This window comes from Schistocerca americana, chromosome 4 (genome assembly GCF_021461395.2).
Source record: "Schistocerca americana isolate TAMUIC-IGC-003095 chromosome 4, iqSchAmer2.1, whole genome shotgun sequence".
Taxonomy (NCBI): Eukaryota; Metazoa; Arthropoda; class Insecta; order Orthoptera; family Acrididae; genus Schistocerca; species Schistocerca americana.
Window position 1 is genome coordinate 321,303,266 of NC_060122.1, and position 26,187 is coordinate 321,329,452.

At 41.4% G+C, this 26,187-nt stretch overlaps 1 protein-coding gene across 3 annotated transcripts in view; it reads left to right on the forward strand.

Annotated features, from left to right (window-relative positions):
* Positions 1-26,187, forward strand: part of LOC124612403 (cysteine-rich protein 2-binding protein) — a 227,325-nt gene that overhangs the window by 121,190 nt on the left and 79,948 nt on the right. For all 3 annotated transcript variants that reach the window (XM_047140588.1, XM_047140587.1, XM_047140589.1), the window contains exon 7: positions 10,634-10,898. In XM_047140588.1, the coding sequence (XP_046996544.1) occupies positions 10,634-10,898 (265 nt within the window). The remainder of the gene's footprint in view (positions 1-10,633; positions 10,899-26,187) is intronic.

Consider the following 26,187-nt stretch of genomic DNA (forward strand, 5'->3'; position numbering starts at 1 on the left):
GACGGCAGAAGAAGCGCGCCGAGGGCAGAGGGTATTTAAATCGGCTGCCGCCGTGACCGATCCCAGTTCCCTCTGAGCAGCTATAGCATACGGATCTCCGTGCCGGCACGGTCACAGGAGCTCAGTCCGTCAGTTCACCTGATGATGGCGACATGTATGATCGCCAAAATATTGTGCCCGTTGGATACTGTAGACCGGCAGTACACCCGTGGATATTTTGATTATCCAATACGCCGGGAGAAACTCAAGAATCACAGCATCATGATGGTCGCATCCGTGTTTGGCGACATCGCGGTGAATGCACGTTGGAAGCGTGTATTCGTCATCGCCATACTGGCGTATCACCCGGTGTGATGGTATGGGGTGCCATTGGTTAGCGTCTTGGTCACCTCTTGTCCATTTTGATGGCACTTTGAACAGTGGACGTTACATTTCAGATGTGTTACGACCCGTGGCTCTACCCTTCATTCGATCCCTGTGAAACCCTACATTTCAGCAGGATAATGCACGACCCCATGTTGCAGGTCCTGTATGGGCCTTTCTGGATACAGAAAATGTTCGACTGCTGCCCTGGCCAGCAGATTCTCCAGATCTCTCACCAATCGAAAACGTCAGGTCAATGGTGACCGAGCAACTGGCTCGTCACAATACGCCAGTCACTACTCTTGATGAACTGTGGTATCGTGTTGAAGCTGCATGGGCAGCTGTACCTGTACACGCCATCCAAGCTCTGTTTGACTCAATGCCCATGCGTATCAAGGCCGTTATTACGGCCAGAGGTGGTTGTTCTGGGTACTGATTTCTCAGGATCTAAGCACCCAAATTGCATGAAAATGTAATCACATGTCAGTTCTAGTATAATATATTTGTCCAATGAATACTCGTTTTTCTTCTTGGTGTAGCAATTTTAATGGCCAGTAGTGTACGTGTCGATGTTCGCTGTATGATGAGTGACAAGTAAATTGTGTATAGTATGCGTTCAGTAGTGTCAAGAGACACACCTGTCAAATTTATTTGTTTTGTTACTAGTGTTACTGAATTAGGGTTGTCACAAGTTTTGGAAATCAGAGAATATCAGGGAATTTCAAACGTATCAGGGAAATTTGAAAAAAATAAACCACTGGGAAAATTTTGATTTTGTCTCAGTAGATGAAATGATTTGTTTATGAGATGTCATGCATCATTGCTCGCTGTGCACCACCTGTGATGAAACACGCTGCTCTTTTTTGGATCTTCTATCTCTCTCTTCTATCAATTTTTACCTGGTAGGTATCACAGATAGATGAACAAGATGAGCAGTACTCAAGAATCGGTAGAACAAGTGCCTTATAAGTTACTTCCTTCTTGAATGTGTTACATTTCCTTAAGATTCTTCCTATGAATCTGAGTCTGGCATCTGCTTTTCCCTATTTGTTTTATGTGGTCCTTCCACTTAAGTTCGCTCTGGATAATTACTCCTAGCTATTGTACGGTAGATACTGTTTCCAGCGGTTTGTCACCAATAGAGTAACTGTACAGTAGTGGATTTCTTTTCCTATGTATGCGCAGTATGTAACGTTTATTTACATTCAGGGTCAGCTGCCAGAGTCTGCACTATTCATCAGTTATCTACAGGTCATTCTGCAAATTTTTACAATCTTTTGTCTTTGCTACTTTGTTATAGACAACTGCATCATCTGCATACTGCCCTAAAGAACATCCGATGCTTTCTACTAGGTCATTTATATCTACTGTAAACAGTAATGGTCCTGTCACACTACCTGAAGGTACTCTGAAAATTATCTTTACGTCTGCCGATTTTGTTCTATTAAGAGTGACATTTGACTTCTATCTGCAAGGAAGTCTTGAATCCAATTGCAAATCTCCTCCGATACTCAATAAGCTCATATTTTTTCAATAAACAGCAGTGCAGAATGCTGTCAAATGCCTTCTTCAATTCAAGGAACACGGCATCAACCTGACTGCTGTTGTCTACAGTGCTGGGGATCTTGTGGCAGAACGTAGCGAGCTGAGTATCGCAGAATCTCTGTTTGCAGAATCCGTGGTGATTTTGGTAGATTTTCAATCTTCAAGAACATTATAATTCTTGATCATAAAACATGTTCTGTAATTCTGTGATAGATTGATGTCAACGATATAGGTCTAAATTGTGTGCAACTGTCCTACAGCCCTTCTCAAAAATGAGAAAGAGTCACTACGTACCCTCTGTTGCTCAAATGATCTACAATAAATTACCCCTTTCATTGCTCACGTGATCTACAATAAATCACTGCTAGAAGTGGAGCAAGTTCTTTTGCATAATCTTTGCAGAATCTTATAAGCTTCTCATCTGGTCCTGACACCTTCCCCCTACTTACTGACTAGTTGTTTTTCTATCCCATGATTGGTTATCTCAATATCTGCCATTTCAACGTTTGTATAACAGTTGAAAGGAGGAACCATGTTATGATCTTTCACGGTGAAACAATTTCGGAAGACCGAATTCAGTATTTTGGTCTTCTCTCTGTTATCTCCTGTTTCAGTGCCATTGTGTTCACTGAGTAACTGAATAGATGATTTTGACCCACTTACTGATTCTACATATGACGTAAACCTCTTAGGGTTTTTACTCAGATCAGTTGGCAAAATTTTACTTTCAAAGTCACTGAATGCTTGTCTCATTGCTCTCTCCTTATGCTCATTTTCACTTTGTTCAGCTTTTGTTTGTCAGCTAGGTTTTTGCTCAAATGATCTACAATAAATTACCTCTTTATTTATGTGGCAATTTTCTAACACGGCTATTAAACCATTGTGGGTCTTTCCCATCCCTTAAGACCTTACTCTGAACTTACGTTTCTAGGACATATAGCATGATGCCTTTGAATTTTTTTCCTTATGTTCTCCACACCTTTGTTATTATCACCAAATATTTGATACTGACTGCTCAGGTAACCTGAAATTTGTGTACTGTGACTCTTCCTAAGCAACAATATCTTTCATAAATTCTTTGTGAGACCCATTGTCATAGATGCTATCATAGCCTTATGATCACTGATACCTTCCTCTGTGTTACCTAATTCGATAAGTTCAGGTGTGTTTGTTGCCAGGAAGTCCAGTACATTACTCCCACAGATTGGTTCTCTAACTACCTGCTCAAAGTAATTTTCAGACAAGACATCCAGAACGATGTCACGTAAATTCCTGCCTCTGGCACTAGTTTTGATAATATGATGCTCCCACTCTATACCTGGTGTATTGATTTGGTATGGTGAACTGTGGGGAAGAAGACATTCAAATAAAAAAATAAATAAATAAAAAAAAAACATACATATCCCTCTCACAGAGTCAACTATAGGTAACAAATGGGAGAAATATGAAAAACTAATGATTCTGCCCACGTTGAACATAAACTGCATGTGGGGAAGAAAGCATGCATTTAACGAAATGGTTTGCACAGTGGTACTTAAGAGTTTCGAGGGATATTTGTCACTCAGTAATGGATACATACAGTATGCGACAATTCTAATGGTATGTGTCAATGTTTGTAATGAGATCTGTCCAACAATAGGTAAAAATCCTCTTCCACGTACTGAGCAAGTTGACACAGTGGTTTGCACAATGGACTTCCATTTGAGATAACAACAGTTCAAACCCTTGTCTGGCCATCCTGATTTAGGTTTTCCATGATTTCCCTAAACCGCTCTAGGTAAATGCCGGGACAGTTCCTTTGAAAGGGCACGGCCAATTTCCTCCCCCATCCTTCTCTAATTCGAGCTTTTACTCTGTCTCCCTTGTTGTCAGCGGGACATTAAACACTAATCTCCTCCTCCTCCTCCTCCTCCGTCACTTAATCACTGTGGTCCATATGTAACATAGGAGAACTATTGAGATTTGAATGGAAAGCATTGAACCTAGAATCACATGCAGAAAGATGGGAGCGGGAGGGTTTGATATGATGACTATGTTGCTTTCCAGCGCATATTTCATCAAATTTCACGAGAGCAAGAGAAGTTATAAAATGACTTGTTCATTCTTGCAAATCAACTCTTGGGCAGTACTGAGAAGGATGTTTTGGTTTTCTGTATTTTTTTTTTCTCTGTCATTTTCGACCTATGTTTCCACTTCCCCACCTATATGGAAATGATGACTGACCATCCTTCAGACTCAGCAACACTTTCCTACATAGTGCTTTGTGTTATAATTACAGTGACAGTAGTGTCTTGAGCTTACGTGGTATCATCAGCTTTCTTAAACAATTTTGTATTAAGAGCATCTTCTAATGTTCTTATATTGAAAACAGAGTTCTTTGTAGCCTTTTATAATGTTACTCAGTTAATTAATTAATAGTATACCAGCAACACAGGACACAGGAGTCAAATATCTGTATCTGACTTCACAAGTCATTGATACCAGTTTTCTCCAGAAACAGTGGTGCTTCACTTTACGAATAGAAGAATGAAGTTTCACTCCCTCTAGGGAGAGGGAGTATAAAACATCATCTAAATTGTGATCTCCACTTTCCTCCACAGTATTCATTCTTCTCCATTCTGTGTCACTATTGATAATATCATAACTAATGAATGCCTTCATTACAATAGAGGCCCTTGTATACAGCTCTTAACTTCCTTTTCTTTCCATCCCTCCCTCCCTCTCACTTTTGTTTGTTTCTAGTTACATACCTGCATGTATCATTTTATTCCTGTAATGTTTATATATGTTTCGTTATGCATGAGTTGTTAAATTATTTATTGCTGGGGCTGGTAGGTGCCATGCATGTTGAAGCTACTGTATGTCTTTGTTTGTTGTTGTTTGTGGTCTTCAGACCAAAGACTTGTTTGATGCAGCTTTCTACGCTATTTTATTCTTTGTAAGCCTCTTCAGCTCTGAATAATTACTGTAGCCCCCATCTGTTTGTATCTGGTTACTACACTTGTCTCTTGGTCTTCCCCTGCAATTTTTACTTCCCACACTACCCTCCAGTACTAAACTGACGATTCCTACATGTGTCAGAATGTGTCTTATGAACCGATCCCTCCATTGCGTCACGTTGTGCCACAGATTTCTTTTCTCCCCGATGTACACATCTGATCTTCAGCATTCCCTTTCACAGCAACAGTTGCATTCCTTGTTCCAGGAATGTGCTTAGACTGGAGTTGAGGCTTCACTGAACGTTTTGGACTTGGATCCCTACATCCAGCTGATTTTGATTAATTGTTATATTGCCATTTAGTGGTTTATTAGTTTGATCTTAGACTGAATGTTGGGTTTCACATTCCAAGCTACTTAAGTCTTCTGACTTAGTTACTTGTCAGCTGAGGATTTGGTTTCACTGCCATGGAACTGATTGTGGTAATAATCAAAAGACGAAAAAGATAATAATAATAAAAAAATAAATAAATACAGATGACACTTGTCTTTTTATCTATTTAATCCTCTGTTGCCTCCACTATTTCATCTCTCAAAGCTGCCCATTTGTCTTCTGCTGTATTATAAATTGTTCAGTTTTAATCTACAGTCTATAGCCAATAAATTATGGGCAGCATCTACTGTCCCCAGAAATGTCTTACAGTTTAAAATCTGGTGTCAAAATATTTGTCTTACCATTATATAATCATTCAGTATCTTCACGTCTGTTCCATGTATACAATCTTCTTTCACGATTCTTACACCAACTGTGTAAAATTTAACTAGGTGGCTTCTTCTTTCATTACCTTCCCTGTACTATTTTTCATTGTCTTCCTCTTCCTACTACCAAATTCCTATAACACATTACAATTAAAGTTTCATCTCCCTTAACTGTCTGAATAATTCCTGTTATCTTATACATTCTGTCAATCTTTTCATCATCTGCATAGCTAGATGGCATATAAACTTGTACTACTATGTGTATGTTGGCCCTATCTTGTGTTCACTATGCTGCTCATGGTAGGTTACATACATTCCTGTTTTCTTTTTTTTATTTCTTTTTTATTCATTATTAAACCTATTCCTCCAATACCTCTATTTGATTCACCTGACCAGAAGAAGTTCTGTTCATTCCACCAGCAAACTTCACTTATCCCTAATGTATGTAACTTCAGCCTCTCCATTTCCTATTTTAAATATTTCAACATCTTAACCTGATTAAGCAACCTAACATTCCATGCTTTGATCCATAGAATTCCAGTTTGGTTTCTCCTTCTTATGACACCCTCCTGAGAAGTCGCTGCCCATAGATCCAAGTGGGGGGGGGTGTGGGACTATTTTACCTCCAGGGTATTTTACCCGAGAGGATGCCATCTTTTAACCATACAGTAGAGCTGCAAGTACATGGAAAGAGTCATAGCTGTAGTTTGCACTGGCTTTCAGCTGTTCGCAGTACCAGCACAGCAAGGCCATGTTGGCTAATGTTATGTGGTCAGATCAGTCAGTCATCGAGACTGTTGCCCCTGCAACCAATAAAAGGCTGCTGGCCCTCTTCAGGAACCACATTTTTGACTGGTCTTCACAGGTACTACAATTTTGTGGTTGCACCTACAGTACAGTTATTTGTTTCATTGAAGCATGCAAACCACCACACTTCAGCAATGTATAGTTCATGAGTTGTGCCCTTGCTTATACAGGATGTCCTGGGAGGAATGGTCAGGATGCAGGGATATGACAGGAATGATCATTCAAAGCAAAAATTTATAGTAAACATGGGCTCCTAAAAGCGTATCTTTAATGCTATGAACATTTGGTCAGTAGAGGAGATGTGTTTCACAGTAGTGAAGATGGAGTGCTCATAGCTCTTACGGTATGTGTTTTAGAGCTCATGTGTATTAGACTTTTTTGCTTCAAATGACTATTCTTGTCATATTCCTGAATATGGACCACTCTTCATGGGACACCCACTATGTACATGTTACTTCATTTCATAAAGTACAACTGAATTGCATCCTATGTGTATGACGAGGTATTTACGCTGCTAACTACACTTAGTACTGCTCGCTGTTCTCTCAAACCATTTACAGCACAGCCTCTTGTCCATGTTATTGGAAACTATGGGTAAAAGCAAAAAAATTTATTGGGATGCAAAAGTCAATGGAAACCAATGCATTCAGACACAAAAGGTACATCCATGGGGAATGTTCTTAAAATAGTTTAATAATGACATCTTTCTTTACAAAAAGTCTGCAGGGTGACACAGTTAATAACTCAGATCTCTACTGTGCACTGATTTTGGGGGGGAGGGGGGGGGCTGGCTATCAGGAGGAAGGTAACAAGATTAATGTTTTAAGAAATGAAACGTTTAACATTAAAAGTTTGTATTGTGTAGGAAAACAGATATGAGCTCAATAATAGGCTGAAGATGGCTACCAAATGGATTAAGTGTAATTCAAATGCAAAGATGAATAGTTTATTTAATAAGGTGGCCAAGTGTAGTAAACCTGAAACATGCTGGAAGATTAAAATTGTATACCAGACCGAGACTCTAACCTGGGACGTGCCTTTCATGGGCAAGTGCTGTACTAACAGAGCTGTTCAAGTATGAGCCACAGCCCACCCTCACAGCTTTACTACCACCAGTATCTCATCTACTATTTGCAAACTTCACAGAGGTTCTGTTTCATACTTGCGGGACTAGCACTCCTGTAAAAGAGGATATTGTGGATAGATGGCTTAGCTACAACCTGGGGGAGCACAAATTCCACTGCAGAGTGAAAATTCAGTCTGTAATGAACGTGCCTGTAAAATAGTGGCAGGAGGATTCTGATATGTGACAAATAATAAAGCATGAATGAGCTAAAAATAATTATAATACGGGTTCAGATTAATCTGTCCACCAAGTGGCAGTAGATGGAAACATGTAGAAAGCTTTCAGATCTGGGAACTCCAATTATTTGGCAAAAAAGAGGATAGAGTTGGAGGGAAAGAGACGAGTTAGAATTAAGGTATAGGAAAAGCAACTCATCATGCCATATCCAATATATACAGGGTGGTCCATTGATTGTGACCTGGCCAAATATCTCACGAAATAAGCGTCAAACGAAAAAATTACAAAGAATGAAACCTGTCTAGCTTAAAGGGGGAAACCAGATGGCGCTATGGTTGGCCCGCTAGATGGCGCTGCCATAGGTCAAACGGATATCAACTGCGTTTTTTTAAATAGGAACCCCCATTTTTTATTACATATTCGTGTAGTACGTACAGAAATATGAATGTTTTAGTTGGACCACGTTTTTCGCTTTGTGACAGATGACGCTGTAATAGTCACAAGCATGGCTCTCAATTTTAGATGAATAGTTGGTAACAGGTAGGTTTTTAAATTAAAATACAGAACGTAGGTACATTTGAACACTTTATTTCGGTTGTTCCAATGTGATATGTGTACCTTAGTAAACTTATCATTTCTGAGAATGCATGCTGTGATTACCTGTAAATACCACATTAATGCAATAAATGCTCAAAATGATGTCTGTCAACCTCAATCTTTTTGGCAATACGTGTAACGACATTCCTCTCAACAGCGACTAGTTCACTTCCGTAATGTTCACACATGCATTAACAATGTGCTGACGCATGTTGTCAGACGTTGTCGATGGATCACAATAGCAAATATCCTTCAACTTCCCCACAGAAAGAAATCCGGGCACATCAGATCCGGTGAACGTGCGGGCCATGGTATGGTGCTTCGACGACCAATCCACCTGTCATGAAATATGCTATTCAATACCGCTTCAACCGCACATGAGCTATGTGCCGGACATCCATTATGTTGGAAGTACATCGCCATTCTGTCATACAGTGAAACATCTTGCAGTAACATCGGTGCAACATCGCGTAGGAAATCGGTATGCACTATTTAGATTGCCATCAATGAAATGGGGGCCAATTATCCTTCCTCCCATAATGCCGCACCATGCATTAACCCACCGAGGTTGCTGATGTTCCACTTGTCATAGCTGTCGTGGATTTTCCGTTGTCCAATAGTGCATATTATGCCGGTTTACGTTACCGCTGTTGGTGAATGACACTTCGTCACTAAATAGAATGCGTGCAAAAAATCTGTCATCGTCCCGTAATTTCTCTTGTGCCCAGTGGCAGAACTGTACACGACATTCAAAGTCATAGCCATGCAATTCCTGGTGCATAGAAATATGGTACGGGTGCGAACAATGTTGATGTAGCATTCTCAACACCGACGTTTTTGAGATTCCCGATTCTCATACAATTTGTCTGCTATTGATGTATGGATTAGCCGCAACAGCAGCTAAAACACCTACTTGGGCATCATCATTTGTTGCAGGTCATGGTTGATGTTTCACATGTGGTTGAACACTTCCTGTTTTCTTAAATAACGTAACTATCCGGCGAACGGTCTGGACACTTGGATGATGTCGTCCAGGATACCGAGCAGCATACATAGCACACACCCGTTGGGCATTTTGATCACAATAGCCATACATCAACACAATATCGACCTTTCCCGCAATTGGTAAATGGTCCATTTTAGCACGGGTAATGTATCACGAAGCAAATACCGTCCGCACTGGCGGAATGTTACGTGATACCACGTACTTATACGTTTGTGACTATTACAGTGCCATCTGTCACAAAGCGAAAAAAGTGGTCCAACTAAAACATCCATATTTCTCTATGTTCTACACGAATATGTAATAAAAAATGGGGGTTCCTATTTAAAAAAAACACAGTTTATATACGTTTGGCCTATGGCAGCACCATCTAGCGGGCCAACCATAGCGCCATCTGGTTTCCCCCTTCAAGCTAGATGAGTTTCGTTCTTTGTAATTTTTTCATTTGATGCTTATTTCGTGAGATATTTGGCCCAGTCAGTATCAATGGCCCACCCTGTGTAGAGAGAAACTGATCATCAATGGTATGAGGTGAAATTTAAAAACCACAGAACTTGAATTAAGTAGAAGACAGTAAGCATGTCAGAGATGAGTAGAAATACGAGCCAAACAGAGGAGGATAAAATAAATTACGTGAAACAGAAAAGCAGCAATAAAAAAAGAAAGAACAAAAAAAAATTTGTCATTAACCGAGGCTAGGTGGATTTTGAAAAACACTATGTAGTTCGTCAAGGATGTTGTAATGTTATTGGTGTATGGTAAGAAAGAGATGTAGGATGGTACCATACATGGAAATTATTCATTTCTCATCATGCTAGACATTTATCTGAATGGCTAAAACTGTTAGCATTAATTACAATGTCATGTTATCACTTTATCAGATCTTTTCTGGTAGCCATATCTTTAACTCTAGCATTGTTAGAAGAAAATGTCTGTTTAACATGTGTGAAGATGGCAGCAATTTAAAATTATGCCATAATGATGGTGGCAAAAAGTGGAGAAGTCACACAGTTAGCAGGGGAAAATAACATTGGGTTTAAGGAAGGAGGATGAGTGAATTTAGTTTGCAATCAGTTTAGACATTTCTCTTTTGAAAGTGAGTCTCTCTCTGTGGCCTTTACACAGCAGCTTCTTTGTTGAGAACCATATTGGTCATTTTACAGGTATAATTATGGTGTTTTCTTTTTTTCTTCTCCTCTTTTTTCCTTGTGATCACTTAATGATTTGAACGCATTGATAAATATATATCATGTTCATTTCTTAACATCATTGATGATGGTCAAAATTTGTATAAATATATAACTGTAACCATTTTTCAGGTTAAGATACATGAGCCCTTATGATGAGCTGGTACTGCTGAAACGATTGCACAACATAGTACAAAAGAAACATGATGTACCATCCCACATATACCGCTATTACAGAAAGTTGCATGTGCGTAAACTGAAGAGGGATAAAAATATGCCATTATTCAACTTAGACCACTTTTTAAGGACCAAAGAGCCAGAATGGAGTTATGAAAGAAACACCACTTTCAAGAAAATACCTTGTGATGATGAAGTTCGAATTCTTGATAGGTATCAGGTAAATATAAATTACACTCTTATTTCATTCTGTACAGTTTCCCCAATGTTAATATCACTCCTTCAACTGTTTCAATTGTGAAATATTCTTTAATTTTGTTGTAAACACAGCTAAAATTCATTGTTATTGGCAGCTGTACTGCACACTTGAGCAGATTCAGTGTTTTTGTAAATAACAGATTTTTAATATAGCCAACCATTTTTGAACCCGGCAGAAATTAAATATACCCCATTATTTTTTGTGAGATCATAACAAAAGTATTCCAGCTGTTCATATCTGGAAAGTTTTAATTTATTCACCTTAATATTTCTCCATAGTCGTATGTTGCATTCTCAGACTAGTCTTATACAAGCAGTGTCAAATAGTATGTGGTGACTACCCGTGCTTGGCATGCTTGATCAGCTGATTGCCACTGAATGTCAAGCAGTTTGCGTGCCTGGTGCTAGGAGCACTGCCCTGCACTTATTTCTTGCCGTGGTGCAAATGCTCTGTGGATTCTGTGCTTTAGTAATTAATTATTATGTTAATTCTTCCACTACCATTGTAGGAAATAGATGTTGATATTCTCTCTCCTATTTGAGTTTATTGTGCAGAGTGGTTGGAAGCAATGTGTATTAACTCAGAGCAGTGAATTGTTGAATGCAATAACTACTGCCGTCTGTAGCCCACATGCCGAGCTTGTCAAAATAAGCTGTACTAGTGACACCGATGTGTTCATGGGCAGGAATATGGGTTATGAGATAAGGTATTGTGTCACACAACAGAAACATGCCAAATAACAATGCAGCCATTACTTCAAGACTGGCAGCATGATTTCTGCCGTTTTGGCCAAACAACCCTGCACCGCTGGAAATGGAAACATACCTGAAACTGAACTTATACATTGAGTGTCCACCTTGCAGGAAGAGAGGGTACAACAAGTGCTTACCAAGGAGGATATAGGTGTCAAAATGTCTTTACAATATCTCTGCCACTTATGAAGCAAGGTTGACATGCACACCATCTCAGACACACTACTGCACATGTTATGGAGCAGCAGGCTGTCAGCACAAATCAAGGCCATAACGGCATCACAGACTGGAAGGCCTCCGGATGATGTGGCCGATCTCACAGGATGCCATAGTACGTTCCGATGGTAATGTGTAGCAGTACTTCGACAAATGTGAAATCCAACTACAACAAGTTGACAAAGAAAGTTATTGGAACAGCATCAGATGATGGCCTGTTGAACAAAGTTGATGCCTTAAGCAAACAATAGAGTGAACTTCTCACTGACCACCACTTTAAAGGCAGACATCAACAGAGATTGTGGAGTTGTTCTGCATCCAACGCTCGTCGTGCTGACTCACAACCAGCTAATGTATGCTGGTACCATTAGCAATCCGGTGACCAAGCACATAAGTGTAATCTGTGATGCGAATATATCAACCTTAAGCACCAGGCAGAAGTCAATGTATCTGATTATTCCTCTGCCTGCCTGTTTATGACCAACCGCAAGTTGGGGTGCAAATTTTTGGTAGATACGGGATCAAACTTGAGTATTTTGCCAAGAGACAAACTGCACAAGTGCTGCCCTGTCACAAACTTTAGACTGCTGGTGGTAATAACTCTGCCTTCCAGATGTACGGCATGCAACATGTGAAGCTAGATCTTGGATTGCGATGTACCTTAGAACGTAATTTTATCGTTGCATACATTGCATGGATGATAATCAGGGCAAATTTCATACTACACTACTGCCTGCTCCCAGACGTCGCCAGTGCCCACTTGCTGGACACTGTCACTGGACTGTCTGTGGCTGGGTTTCAAAGCCACACGACTGTATGCGATGCCTAGGTCATCCAGGTCGCTGAAGGAGAGCACACAAAACTAATCAATGGTTTCCATCATTCACTAGGCCTCCCGGGTATGCCATGATATTAACCGTTATATCAACACCACGGCAGCCTCCCCCCACCCCCACTCCCCACCCCACCCCCCACCCCACCCCTCCATGTCATGTAGGCCTAGAGGGCTGTGAAAAGGGGGTGGGTGGAGGAGGAGAGAGAGAGAGAGAGAGAGAGAGAGAGAGAGAGAGAGAGAGAGAGAGAGAGAGAGAGAGAGACTACATTCTTTCTCAGACGTACACTGTAAGACAGATTCCCTGCCAACAACTTAGCTCACACATACAATGCAGATAATGCCTTCTCCCACTTTTGGGCCTTTATTTTGCACCAAATTTTGATTAACTTACGTTTGGTCCCCACACCTGGGTTTGACGTCCACGTTCTCAAAATTTTCTGCAGAAGTGCAGACCTTGAGAAGAAGGTTGTCCTTTATCCAGCACAGTAGCCAGTCAGTTTGGGTCGCTGTCAGATACCTGTACAATGATAGCCCCTGACGATGCAGAGATTGCACTATGCTGCCTGAGCCACCACCTTCCTGTGCCTACTGAGAAGTGGGTGCCTGTCTGTTTGTCTGTCTGTCTGGGGAACCAAGACTCCAGGCATTGGCCATCAAGCTTGGTGGCACCTGTGGGGAGAGTCCTCTCGGTACGCAGCATCATGGTGGATATCTGGCATAATGAAAACACCCATGTTATCAGCCGGTAGCTGCGATGCTCTGGCAGTCTCTTTCGGCAGACAGCAATTAAGCACAGACTGTTACGTCTTTAGGAACTTTGTCTCCTAAGGCACATCAAGCGAAGAACACAAATTCATATCACTTGAAGACACTCACTCCCTTTAGTTTCTGGTTTGTACCTTTATGGATGGAGAGTCCTTTCTATCTGCTAAGCCAATGCTCTCTGTGAAGCATATTGAAAAAGGAGTTTCGTGAACTCTCTTCCCTTAGCAAACTATGAAGTGTTTCCATTGTAATTAATATGACAAATCCTACCTTGTCCCAGATGTTACTCTCTTGTGACCAACTGGGTGATGTAACTATTACCACAAAACCCCAAAGAACATGAACTTGGTGCAGGGTTTAATTTTCATTGGGACCTAATGCTGCAGATAGATGAGGAACTATGTGAACACCTTAAGAAACGAGGAATCCATTTTGAATGTTGTGTATGTTGAGACTTGCCGGAAAACGAAGTTGATACTCGAGTGTTCATTCTCACTTGTGGGGGATTTGCTTCTAGAGAATCTCAAAATCATGGTTTACTGTTGCAATGTGAAGCTATATTTCCCACTCCTGATGGGACGCTTTTAATGCCAGTGTTTTGTCGCATAAGTCTTCCCAGTGTAAATATGACCTGATTTATGAAGACTGTAACTGGCCATTTCACAAATATTAATCATGTGCACTACCACCTGTTCGCATCAATTGTGGAAGCAACAGTCACCAAAGTGAACTACCCTAATTGCAAAACACATTAAACAGGAACTGAAGGTCTCTGATCACCTCTTATATTTCGAGGCTTAGAAAAAATATAATTGTTTGCATTCTGCCTCTGTATCAATTTTTGCTAATACTGTGTCAGGTTGTTGGCCGTACTTGGCATATGTACTCCCTCGGTGTCCACCTCTGGTACTTGCACAAATAAAGTAGACCATAGGGCAATAGAACTTCCCCTCTTGTGGTCCTTGCAGCACCATCATGGAGAGCTAGTCCTCACATCCAGCTGGAATAGCAGTGTCCTCCTCTGACCTCTATTGGTGATGAACCTCCCTTTTGGGAATCCTTTCCCTCAAAACCTACTGACTGGTGGCTTGACACCAGGCAGTTACTGCAGGAGCCATCGACTGTGGATTCAAGGGCTGCCCACTCATTTTACTTCAGCACTCACAACAGATAAGCTCTCACAAGATTCTTAACCATTAAAAGAATTCAAAGAGAAAAAGAAGAGATCTCAGGGAAAAGGTCACTCTGGTGACTCTGGAAGCGCCAGATCCTCCCATGCCATCGGACTCGAAACTGACGTACATTGATGTTGTTCCAACCTTGCTGGTGACATATGGTGATCCTGGGGCATGACCTGTTAGCTTGCCCCTTCACTCCTAACTGGGACACCCTTAACATGACAATTCAGTACTGCAGTTGATATTACTGTCACCTGCCAGAACAAAAACAACAACAACAACAACAAGTAATTTCCTCCTGTTCTGTGACCTGTTTTGTTCTCCAGGAACACATTTCACTGAGAACCATTCTCCAACTCTTTGGGCTTATCACTTATTGTGTCCGAACCATATTGGTTCCAAGAGAGGGTCTGGTGGGGTCTATACAATGGTGCATACAGATGTAATGAAAGAGTGGTTATCCTTTGTACCTCACTGGAAGCAATAGCAGTGTGAGTTTGGGAAATCTTAGTGACCACCATTTGCAATCTTAACACTCCCCCAGGCAGGGCAGTTTCATACCTTAAAATGACGACATTAATCCAACAACAATTGCCCTCCTTCTCCCTTACTTGGGGATTTCAATGCACACCATCCCCATGGCGAAGTACCATGTCATCTGGTAGAGGCTTTCTGATTTACCAGCTTCTGTCTGATCTTGATCCATCTCCTCAGAGATGGTACTCCTAACCACTTCGTGCTGCCAATGGCATCTTTCCAGCCATCGACCTTATGATCTCATCTGTCAGTCTCATTGTTTCGCTACAATGGTTGTTACACAACAATGTTTGTGACAGTCACTGCTTTCTTGTGATACTGCCGCTTCCATGTCACTGCCTGATGGGCCAATTAACACATTGGTCTCTTTGAAAAGCCAGCTGGAGATTCTATTCCTCTGCTGTCACAGTCATCCCCTCTCTGTAAGATTATGTTGACGAGGTTGCAGTAGACATCTCAGATGCAATCACTTTCACCACTGTGCTGCTGTTCCCATTTCTGCAGGTCCCCTCTGTTGCTGTCTGATGCCCGTGGTGGACCAAAGATATTGCAACAGCTATTCAGGATTATTCGGGGGCCTAGCACCTCTCAAGCAGCATCCTTGACAGGCCTGCCTCATCACTTTTTAAGCAGCTTCCATCAGACCCGTGGTCACCCTTGTGCTGTATGTCAGTGACTTTTGCTTTTGGTATAGCTCACAATCTGTAGCCTCAGCTGAATGCCACCTCCAAGGTTTAATCGAAAGGACTTTCTGTTGGACCCTTTCCCATGGCTACCAGTTCTCTCCTATGAAAATGCAAGTCATACTTTTCTGTCATCATACAGTGGTCCAGCCACACCAGGAAGTCTACGTGAGCACCCAGTACTTGGGCATCATTGCACAGTCCTGATTTTTGGGACTCCTCTATGGTAAAAATCTGACTTGGCTGCCCCATATATTTGTCAACTAAAAACTAGTTACATGTGAAAGTTAACGCTCTTTGCTTCCTTGCCCACATCTTTTGGGTGGATGTCGCTCTACTTCATTCCGTGTTTACCGGCCCCTGGTCTCATTCTGGCTTGACTGTGATTGCCACATTTATGGCTCAGTGGCAGCTTCGGCTTTGAAATTATTGCATCCAGTCCATCGGTGTGGAGTAAGACTGTTCACTTGAGTCTTCTGGACCAATTCTGTGGACATTGTCCTCCCTGAAGAGGGAACCTTACCCACCAGTGAGTCTAATCTTTCTATATCCAGATTTGTGGGGCATTTAAATATGACAGTGGGCTGATGTTGAAGTCCATGTGAGAGCAGATGTACTCATCGTCGAATTTGCAGTTGACTGCATCTGGCCTCTACAAGGGAGGATCGTCATAGTGTGCACTAAGCACATCATAACTCCTTTACATCTATACCTGACATCCGAGAACAAGTAATAGACTCCCTGCAACATTCTGTGTAATGCTGCACCATGGGTTAGAAACTAGCAGCAGCTGGCCTAGGGAATTTCCATCCCATGCCATTAACATCACAACACAAATGGCTGCATTCACAGTCACAGTTTGGCACTACACCAGATGACTATCAGCAACTATGGCATCATCATGGGAAGAACTTCCAATTTTTGGAGAGGCAGAGCAGTGTTACTCCCGGCATCATGGTGTGAGGTACCATTGGGTATGACATCAGATCATGGCTGCTAGTGATAGAGGGAACTCCTGACAGCTCAGTGGTATGTCAGGCATTCTGTGTCCTCGTGTGTTACTTCTCATGTGATGTTATTGTGGTGCAATTTTTCAGCAGTACCTTGCTTGTCCACACATGGCACGAGTCTGTCAACTCTCTGTGTGATAATGGGGTACTCTCATGACCATAAAGATCCCTAGATCTGTACAGCTCAGGCATCAACTCTGTTCCAGTGGTAGCAAGGAGCAGTTACAACAGTTGTAGGCCATCTTGTCTCAGGAGAGGATACATTGGTTTTATGACATCCTGCCCAACTGAATCAGTGCATGCATCCAGACCAGAGGGAATGCACCATCATGCCGATAACTGGGTTCATAGTGTTTGTAAATTTAATTTGATTTGTAATCACTGAACCCATACAATTTCACAACATTTTAAATTACTTCTCAGATCTGACATCAGTATTGTTTTCAATGACTCGATTTTACCACTCCTACATACTTTCCAGAAAAATTGGCCAAGTGAAGCCTAACTTTGCTACAAAAGCCAAAGATTCCAGGTTCAAGATTCAGTCCGCCATGCAATTTTAATGTGCCAGGATATTTTAAATCGGTGCACACTTTGCTGCAAAGTGAAAATTCAAATTCTGGAAAGAAGCCCCCGGGTTGTAGCTAAGTCATGCCTCCACAATATCCTTCTCTCCAGGAGTTCTAGTCCCAGACAGTATGCAGGAAACTTCTTTGAAGTTTGGAAGGTAGGAGATGAGGTACTGGTGGAAGTAAAGTTACGAAGGCAGGTCATTAGTTGCGCCTGGGTGGTTCAGTAAGTAGAGTACTTGTCCGTGAAAGGCAGAGGTCCCACGTCTGAGTCCCAGTCCGGCCCGGCACACAGTTTTAATCTGCAGGAAGTTTAAAATCAGTGCACACACCACTGCAATGTGAAAAGTCATTTTGGAAAGTAATCCAGCAATGTTTGCTCTCCTCAGAGCATGGTATGTCCATTGTGATGCTGTACATATTACTGGGACTCAACTTAATCTGAAGAGATATTGTGGCCCACTGTTGTGATACTTTTGATAAGCAATCTCCTTTGTAGACTGAGTGCATGTCTGTGGTGTTCTACCATATGCTTCACCTATGACTGAGAGTATGTGATGGTGCCATTTCATTTCCCTACAAATTGCTACTCCTAGAAATTTGTGTAAGTTGACTGACTCCAGTTGTGACTAGTTGATATTGTTGCCATAGGTTACTACATGTTTTTTTGTAAAGTGCACAGTTTTGCATTTCTGAACAGTTAATGTAAGTTTCTAATCTTTGTGTCACTTTGTAATCTTATCAAGAACCAAATGAATATTTTTGCAGCTTTCTTCAGACAGTACTTTGTTATAGATAACTGCATCATTTGTGAAAAGTCATAGGTTATTATCAGTTCTGTCTGCAAGGTTTGTAAAATACAACATGAACAGCAAAGATCCCAATACACCACTTCAGTGCCTGAATGAAGTTAGCATGAAGTTATTTCTACTTCTGTCAATGTCCATCTGAGGAACCTGCAATATCCTCCTTTTCATGAAAACCTAAATCCAGTCACAAATTTAGATTGATGCTCCATATGATTCTACTTTCATTAATAGGCCTTGATGTGCTACTAAACCAAATGCTTTTTGGAAGCCAAAAAGTACTGCATCCACGTAATTGCCTTAGTCTATGGCTCTCGCCATATCATGTGTCCGCTCCCGGTAGCTGAGTGGTCAACATGACAGAATGTCAATCCTAAGGGCCCGGGTTCAATTCCCGGCTGGGTCAGAGATTTTCTCTGCTCAGGGACTGGGTATTGTGTTGTCCTAATCATCATCATTTCATTCGCCAAAGTAGCGTCAAATTGAAAGATTTGCACCCAGCGAATGGTCTACCCGACGGGAGGCCCTAGTCACACGACATTTACATTTTACCATATCATGTGAGAAAGGGCAAATTTGGTTTCATTTGATAGATTTTTTCTGGAATCAATGCCGGTTGGCAAGAAAGAGGCCTTATTTTAGGATAACTCATTACATTTGAGCTCAGCAGTTGTTCCAAGATTCTTCAGCAAATGGATTTCTGTGATACTTTATGGTAGTTTTGCGGTAGTTTTTTGGAAATGAGCATTCTTCTGTTGTGTTGGTACCCCCAATTTCAGATCCTGTGTCACCCAAGAGTGTCTAGAAACTAACTTTTGTGCAAGTGACATCCTGTACATATGAACCAAATTTCTTTGGGTTTTCTGAAAATTATTTCAGTAAGATTCTGCTACAGTGTTCACCGAAGGCTCTAGACATCGCCATTTTGACTGCCAAATAAATTACATTCAACATATTTTTATGTACAACCCTACATTCTGTTTTAATTATCATGCTCTAGCTGCTATTCAACAGTTATTGTGTAGCATGAGGGATATTAACTGTTCAACTGGGTATATAACTGACAAGTGCTTTATCAGGTTGGATACCATTAGAACCATTATGCAGAGCACCTGTGATGTAATTGAAACGGGAAGGAAGCCGGCAATCAGTTGCGAATCAATCTGTACTTAATTGCATATTTAGATTTCAGCTACATTACAACTATCATCAGTGCTAGAAAATAGAAGAAATACAAAAGAACCAAGCATTGAATGGCATAAAATGAGATCTATATCACAGTTATACAGAAATGGAGACTGCATAGTAAGTAACATAGTGCACGAAGTGAGTCATGTGGACTTAACAGGCTTGTAAATGCACATTGTATTACATGACCTTAGCATGTACATAGCTTAACTCAAACTGAGGCTGCTTTTCGCAGATACTGTACAACCAACCACAGTATCCATCTTAGAGAATGAACAACACCCTCTATACCAATGACATCTGTATATGACTAGCAGTTTAAACAGGTTTTGTATTAAAATAAAAGTAGACAAATAAAAATTACAGTACAAGGATAGTTTTGCATTAAACACATGCCGAGGTCAGGCACTGATCTTGATGTGAAACATATTGCTTAAAATTAATGTTAAAACTCTTTTGAAAACTTATAATCATGATTAAAATTTGGTGTAAGCAGGTGAATCATTATTTTTATTTTATTTTACAATGTCTTGTATAAAACACCAAAAACTATATGCTAAACCCTATGTAATAAATCATATGAACTACAGTGTCATGACTGTTGAGAGTAAATGACATACAATAAAGCTCACCATGAAAAATGTATTGACTGTTCTGTTAAATGTATAATGGCTTGATGTTGATGTTAATAGTGTTATTATCGAAGATAATGCCAATAGATACAGAAACCAACATAATTTTGTAACCACAAATTTTGTTCTCACTTAATAAGCTATCAAGTGTTAACTGCATAGAGAACAACATGCTGTGCAGAATATGTCCCTCCTGGATTGTAACTACCTCTGCCATCTAGAAGGTTGGTTTTAAAATATTCCCAAAAATGGGTGCTCCCCATTGCCACCTGCTCATTCAGCAGAATAGTGACAGAAGACCTCAGATGACAACAAATTTTGATCTCCTCCAGGAGATCCATAAATCTACCATTCAAACCTCTGTGTAGCAATCTCATAAGCAAGGACAAGGTCCACTTTTAGTTATGTGGGCAACAAAGTTAGATCTTTTGGCTATATCTTTCCTTTCCAAGATTATGTATTCACTGAGCCTAACTTTGATTTGCTTTCCTGCCTGCTTCACGTAACAATAACACAGTCTGGACATTCTAATCTACAAACACTTGGCTCATGATACATGTTTGTTTAAGCAACATTACTAATTAAAATTTGACCAAGGTTATTCATGGTTGAAAATGAAACAATAATTTTATGCTTTTAAGGACTGATGCCACTCTCATACTAATGTATTTGTTGCTACTGTATTTTATTTTATTGCTTACAACAAGTATAGCGTCTTGTTGACTTTTAATTACAACTTTATTACAAATGTTACTCATGTAATATGGTGAATGATTATTCACTTTTGCAATGAATTTAATCGTTGTTGTTGTTGTTGTTGTTGTTGTTGTTGAGGTCTTCAGTCCAGAGACTGGTTTGATGCAGCTCTCCATGCTACTCTATTCTGTGCAAGCTCCTTCACCTCCAAGTAACTACTGAACCCTACGTCCTTCTGAATCTGCTTATTGTATTCATCTCTTGGTCTCCCTCTACAATTTTTACCCTCCACGCTGCCCTCCAGTACTAAATTGGTGATCCGTTGATGCCTCAGAACAGGTCCTACTAATTGATCCCTTCTTCTAGTTAAATTGTGCCACAAATTTCTCTCCTCCCCAATTCTATTCAGTACCTTATTAGTTACGTGATCTACCCATCTAATCTTCAGCATTCTTCTGTAGCGCCACATTTCAAAAGCTTATATTCTCTTCTTGTCTAAACTATTTATCATCCATGTTTCACTCCCAAACAGGGCTACACCCATACAAATACTTTCAGAAAAGACTTTCTGGCACTTAAATCTATACTCGATGTTAACAAATTTGTCTTCTTCATGAACACTTTCCTTGCCATTGCCAGTCTACATTTTATATCCTCTCTACTTTGACCATCATAAGTTATTTTGCTCCCTAAATAGCAAAACTCCTTTACTACTTTAAGTGTCTCATTTCCTAATCTAATTCCCTCAGCATCACCCGACTTAATTAAACTACATCCCATTATCCTCGTTTTGCTTTTGTTGATGTTCATCTTATATCCTCCTTTCAAGACACTGTCCATTCCATTCAACTGCTCTTCCAAGTCCTTTGCTGTCTCTGACAGAATTACAATGTCATCGGCGAACCTCAAAGTTTTTATTTCTTCTCCATGGGTTTTAATACCTACTCCGAATTTTTCTTTTGTTTCCTTTAAGCTTGCTCAATATACACATTGAATAACATCGGGGAGAGGCTACAACACTGTCTCACTCCCTTCCCAACCACTGCTTCCCTTTCATGTCCCTCGACTCTTATAACTGCCATCTGGTTTCTGTACAAATTGTAAATAGCCTTTTGCTCCCTGGTCAACATTGTCAAAAGCTTACTCTAAGTCTACAAATGCTAGGAACATAGGTTTGCCTTTCCTTAATTTTTCTTCTAAGGTAAGTCATAGGGTCAGTATTGCCTCCCAGTATTTCTACGGAATCCAAACTGATCTTCCCTGAGGTTGGCTTCTACCAGTTTTTCCATTCGTCTGGGAAGAATCCGCCTTAGTATTTTGCAACTGTGACTTATTAAACTGATAGTTCAGTAATTTTCACATCTGTCAACACCTGCTTTCTTTGGGATTGGCATTATTATATTCTTCTTGAAGTCTGATGGTATTTCGCCGGTCTCATACATCTTGCCCACCAGATGGTAGAGTTTTGTCAGGACTGGCTCTCCCAAGGCTGTCAGTAGTTCTAATGGAATGTTGTCTACTCCTGGGGCCTTGTTTCGACTCTGGTCTTTCAGTGCTCTGTCAAACTCTTCACGCAGCATCGTATCTCCCATTTCATCTTCATCTACATCCTCTTCCATTTCCATAATATTGTCCTCAAGTACATTGCCCTTGTATAGACCCTCTATATACTCGCTTCCACCTTCCTGCTTTCCCTTCTTTGCTTAGGACTGGGTTTCCATCAGAGCTCTTGATATTCATACATCTACATTCACATCTACATTTATACTCCGCAAGCCACCCAACGGTGTGTGGCGGAGGGCACTTTACGTGCCACTGTCATTACCTCCCTTTTCTGTTCCAGTCGCGTATGGTTCACGGGCAGAACGACTGTCTGAAAGCCTCCATGCGCGCTCGAATCTCTCTAATTTTACATTCGTGATCTCCTCGGGAGGTATAAGTAGGGGGAAGCAATATATTCGATACCTCATCCAGAAACGCACCCTCTCGAAACCTGGCGAGCAAGCATCACCGCAATTCACAGCACCTCTCTTGCAGAGTCTGCCACTTGAGTTTGCTAAAGATCTCCGTAATGCTATCGTGCTTACCAAATAACCCTGTGACGAAACGCGCTGCTCCTCTTTGTATCTTCTCAATCTCCTCCGTCAACCCGATCTGGTACGGATCCCACACTGATGAGCAATACTCAAGTATAGGTCGATCGAGTGTTTTGTAAGCCACCTCCTTTGTTGATGGACTACATTTTCTAAGGACTCTCCCATTGAATCTCAACCTGGTAACCGCCTTACCAACAATTAATTTTATATGATCATTCCACTTCTAATCGATCCGCACGCATACTCCCAGATATTTTACAGAAGTAACTGCTACCAGTGTTTGTTCCGCTATCATATAATCACACAATAAAGGATCCTTCTTTCTATGTATTCACAATACATTACATTTGTCTATGTTAAGGGTCAGTTGCCACTCCCTGCACCAAGTGCCTATCCGCTGCAGATCTTCCTGCATTTCACTACAATTTTCTAATGCTGCAACTTCTCTGTATACTACAGCATCATCCACGAAAAGCCGCATTGAACTTCCGACACTATCTACTAGGCCATTTATATATATTGTGAACAGCAATGGTCCCATAACACTCCCCTGTGGCACGCCAGAGGTTACTGTAACGTCTGTAGACGTCTCTCCATTGATAATAACATGCTGTGTTCTGTTTGCTGAAAACTCTTCAATCCAGCCACACAGCTGGTCTGATATTCCGTAGACTCTTACTTTATCAGGTGACAGTGCGGAACTGTATCGAATGCCTTTCGGAAGTCAAGGAAAATAGCATCTACCTGGGAGCCTGTATCTATTAATTTCTGGGTCTCATGAACAAATAAAGCGAGTTGGGACTCACACGATCACTGTTTCCGGAATCCATGTTGATTCCTACAGAATAGATTCTGGGTTTCCAAAAACGACATGATACTCGAGCAAAAAACATATTCTAAACTTCTACAACACATCGACGTCAGAGATATAGGTCCATAGTTTTGCGCATCTGCTCGATGACCCTTCTTGAAGACTGGGACTACCTGTGCTGTTTTCCAATCATTTGGAACCTTCCGTTCCTCTAGAGACTTGCGGTACACAGCTGTTAGAAGGGGGGCAAGTTCTTTCGCATACTCTGTGTAGAATCAAATTGGTATCCCGTCAGGTCCAGTGGACTTTCCTATGTTGAGTGATTCCAGTTGCTTTTCTATTCCTTGGACACTTATTTCAATGTCAGCCATTTTTTCGTTTGTGCGAGGATTTAGAGGAGGAACTGCAGTGCGGTCTTCCTCTATGAAACAGCTTTGGAAAAAGGTGTTTAGTATTTCAGCTTTACGCATTTCATCCTCTGTTTCAATGCCATCAACATCCCAGAGTGTCTGTATATGCTGTTTCGAGCCACTTACTGATTTAACGTAAGACCAGAACTTCCTAGGATTTTCTGTCAAGTCGGTACATAGAATTTTACTTTCGAATTCACTGAACGCTTCACGCATAGCCCTCCTTATGCTAACTTTGACATCGTTTAGCTTCTGTTTGTCTGAGAGGTTTTGGCTGCATTTAAACTTAGAGTGAAGCTCTCTTTGCTTTTGCAGTAGTTTCCTAACTTGGTTGTTGAACCACGGCGGGTTTTTCCCGTCCCTCACAGTTTTACTTGGCACGTACCTGTATAAAACGCATTTTATGATTGCCTTAAACTTTTTCCATAAACACTCAACATTGTCAGTGTCGGAACAGAAATTTTCGTTTTGATCTGTTAGGTAGTCTGAAATCTGCCTTCTATTACTCTTGCTAAACAGATAAACCTTCCTCCGTTTTTTTATATTCCTATTAACTTCCATATTCAGGGATGCTGCAACGGCCTTATGATCACTGATTCCATGTTCTACACTTACAGAGTCGAAAAGTTCGGGTCTGTTTGTTATCAGTAGGTCCAAGATGTTATCTCCACTAGTCGGTTCTCTGTTTAATTGCTCGAGGTAAAGGTCACTCGATGCTCTGTCCCTACCACCCGTCCTAAACATCTGAGTGTCCCAGTCTATATCTGGTAAATTGAAATCTCCACCTAAGACTATAACATGCTGAGAAAATTTATGTGAAATGTATTCCAAATTTTCTCTCAGTTGTTCTGCCACTAATGCTGCTGAGTCAGTAAAAGGAGCCAATTATTAACCTAGCTCGGTTGTTGAGTGTAACCTCCACCCATAATAATTCACAGAAGCTATCCACTTCTACTTCACTACAGGATAAACTACTACTAACAGCGACAAACACGCCACCACCGGTTGCATGCAATCTATCCTTTCTAAACACCGTCTGTGCCTTTGTAAAAATTTCTTCAGAATTTATCTTTGGCTTCAGCCAGCTTTCTGTACCTGTAACGATTTCAGCTTTGGTGCTTTCTATCAGCACTTGAAGTTCCGGTACTTTACCAATGCAGCTTCGACACGTTACAATTACAATACCGATTGCTGCTTGGTCCCCGCATGTCCTGACTTTGCCCCGCATCCTTTGTGGCTGTTGCACTTTCTGTACTTGCCCGAGGCCATCTAATCTAAAAAACCACCCAGTCCACGCCACACAACCCCTGCTACCCGTGTAGCCGCTTGCTGCGTGTAGTGGACTCCTGACCTGTCCAGCGGAGCCCGAAACCCCATCACCCTATGGCGCAAGTCGAGGAATCTGCAGCCCACACAGTCGCAGAACCGTCTCAGCCTCTGATTCAGACCCTCCACTCAGCTCTGTACCAAAGGTCCGCAGTCAGTCCTGTCGACGATGCTGCAGATGGTGAGCTCTGCTTTCATCCCGCTAGTGCGACTGGCAGTCTTCACCAAATCAGATAGCCGCCAGAAGCCAGAGAGGATTTCCTCTGATCCATAGCGACACACATCATTGTTGCCGACATGAGCGACCACCTGCAGATGGGTGCACCCTGTACCCTTCATGGCATCCGGAAGGACCCTTTCCACATCTGGAATGATTCCCCTCTCTTGTTGCCATATCCCTAAGGGGCCCCATTACGTGCCTGACGTTGGAGCTCCCAACTACCAGTAAGCCCTCCCTCTGCAACTGCCTGGATCTTGCAGACTGAGGGGCAACCTCTGGAACAGGACAAGCAGCCATGTCCGGCCGAAGATCAGTATCAGCCTGAGACAGAGCCTGAAACCGGTTCGTCAGACAAACTGGAGAGATCTTCCCTTCAGCCCTCCGGAATGTCTTTCGCCCCCTGCCACACTTCGAGATGTCCTCCAACTCTACCACAGGTGAGGGATCAGCCTCAATGTGGGCAGTATCCTGGGCAGCCACAGTCGTAGTCCGATCGGGGGATGCGTGGGACGAGCTGGCC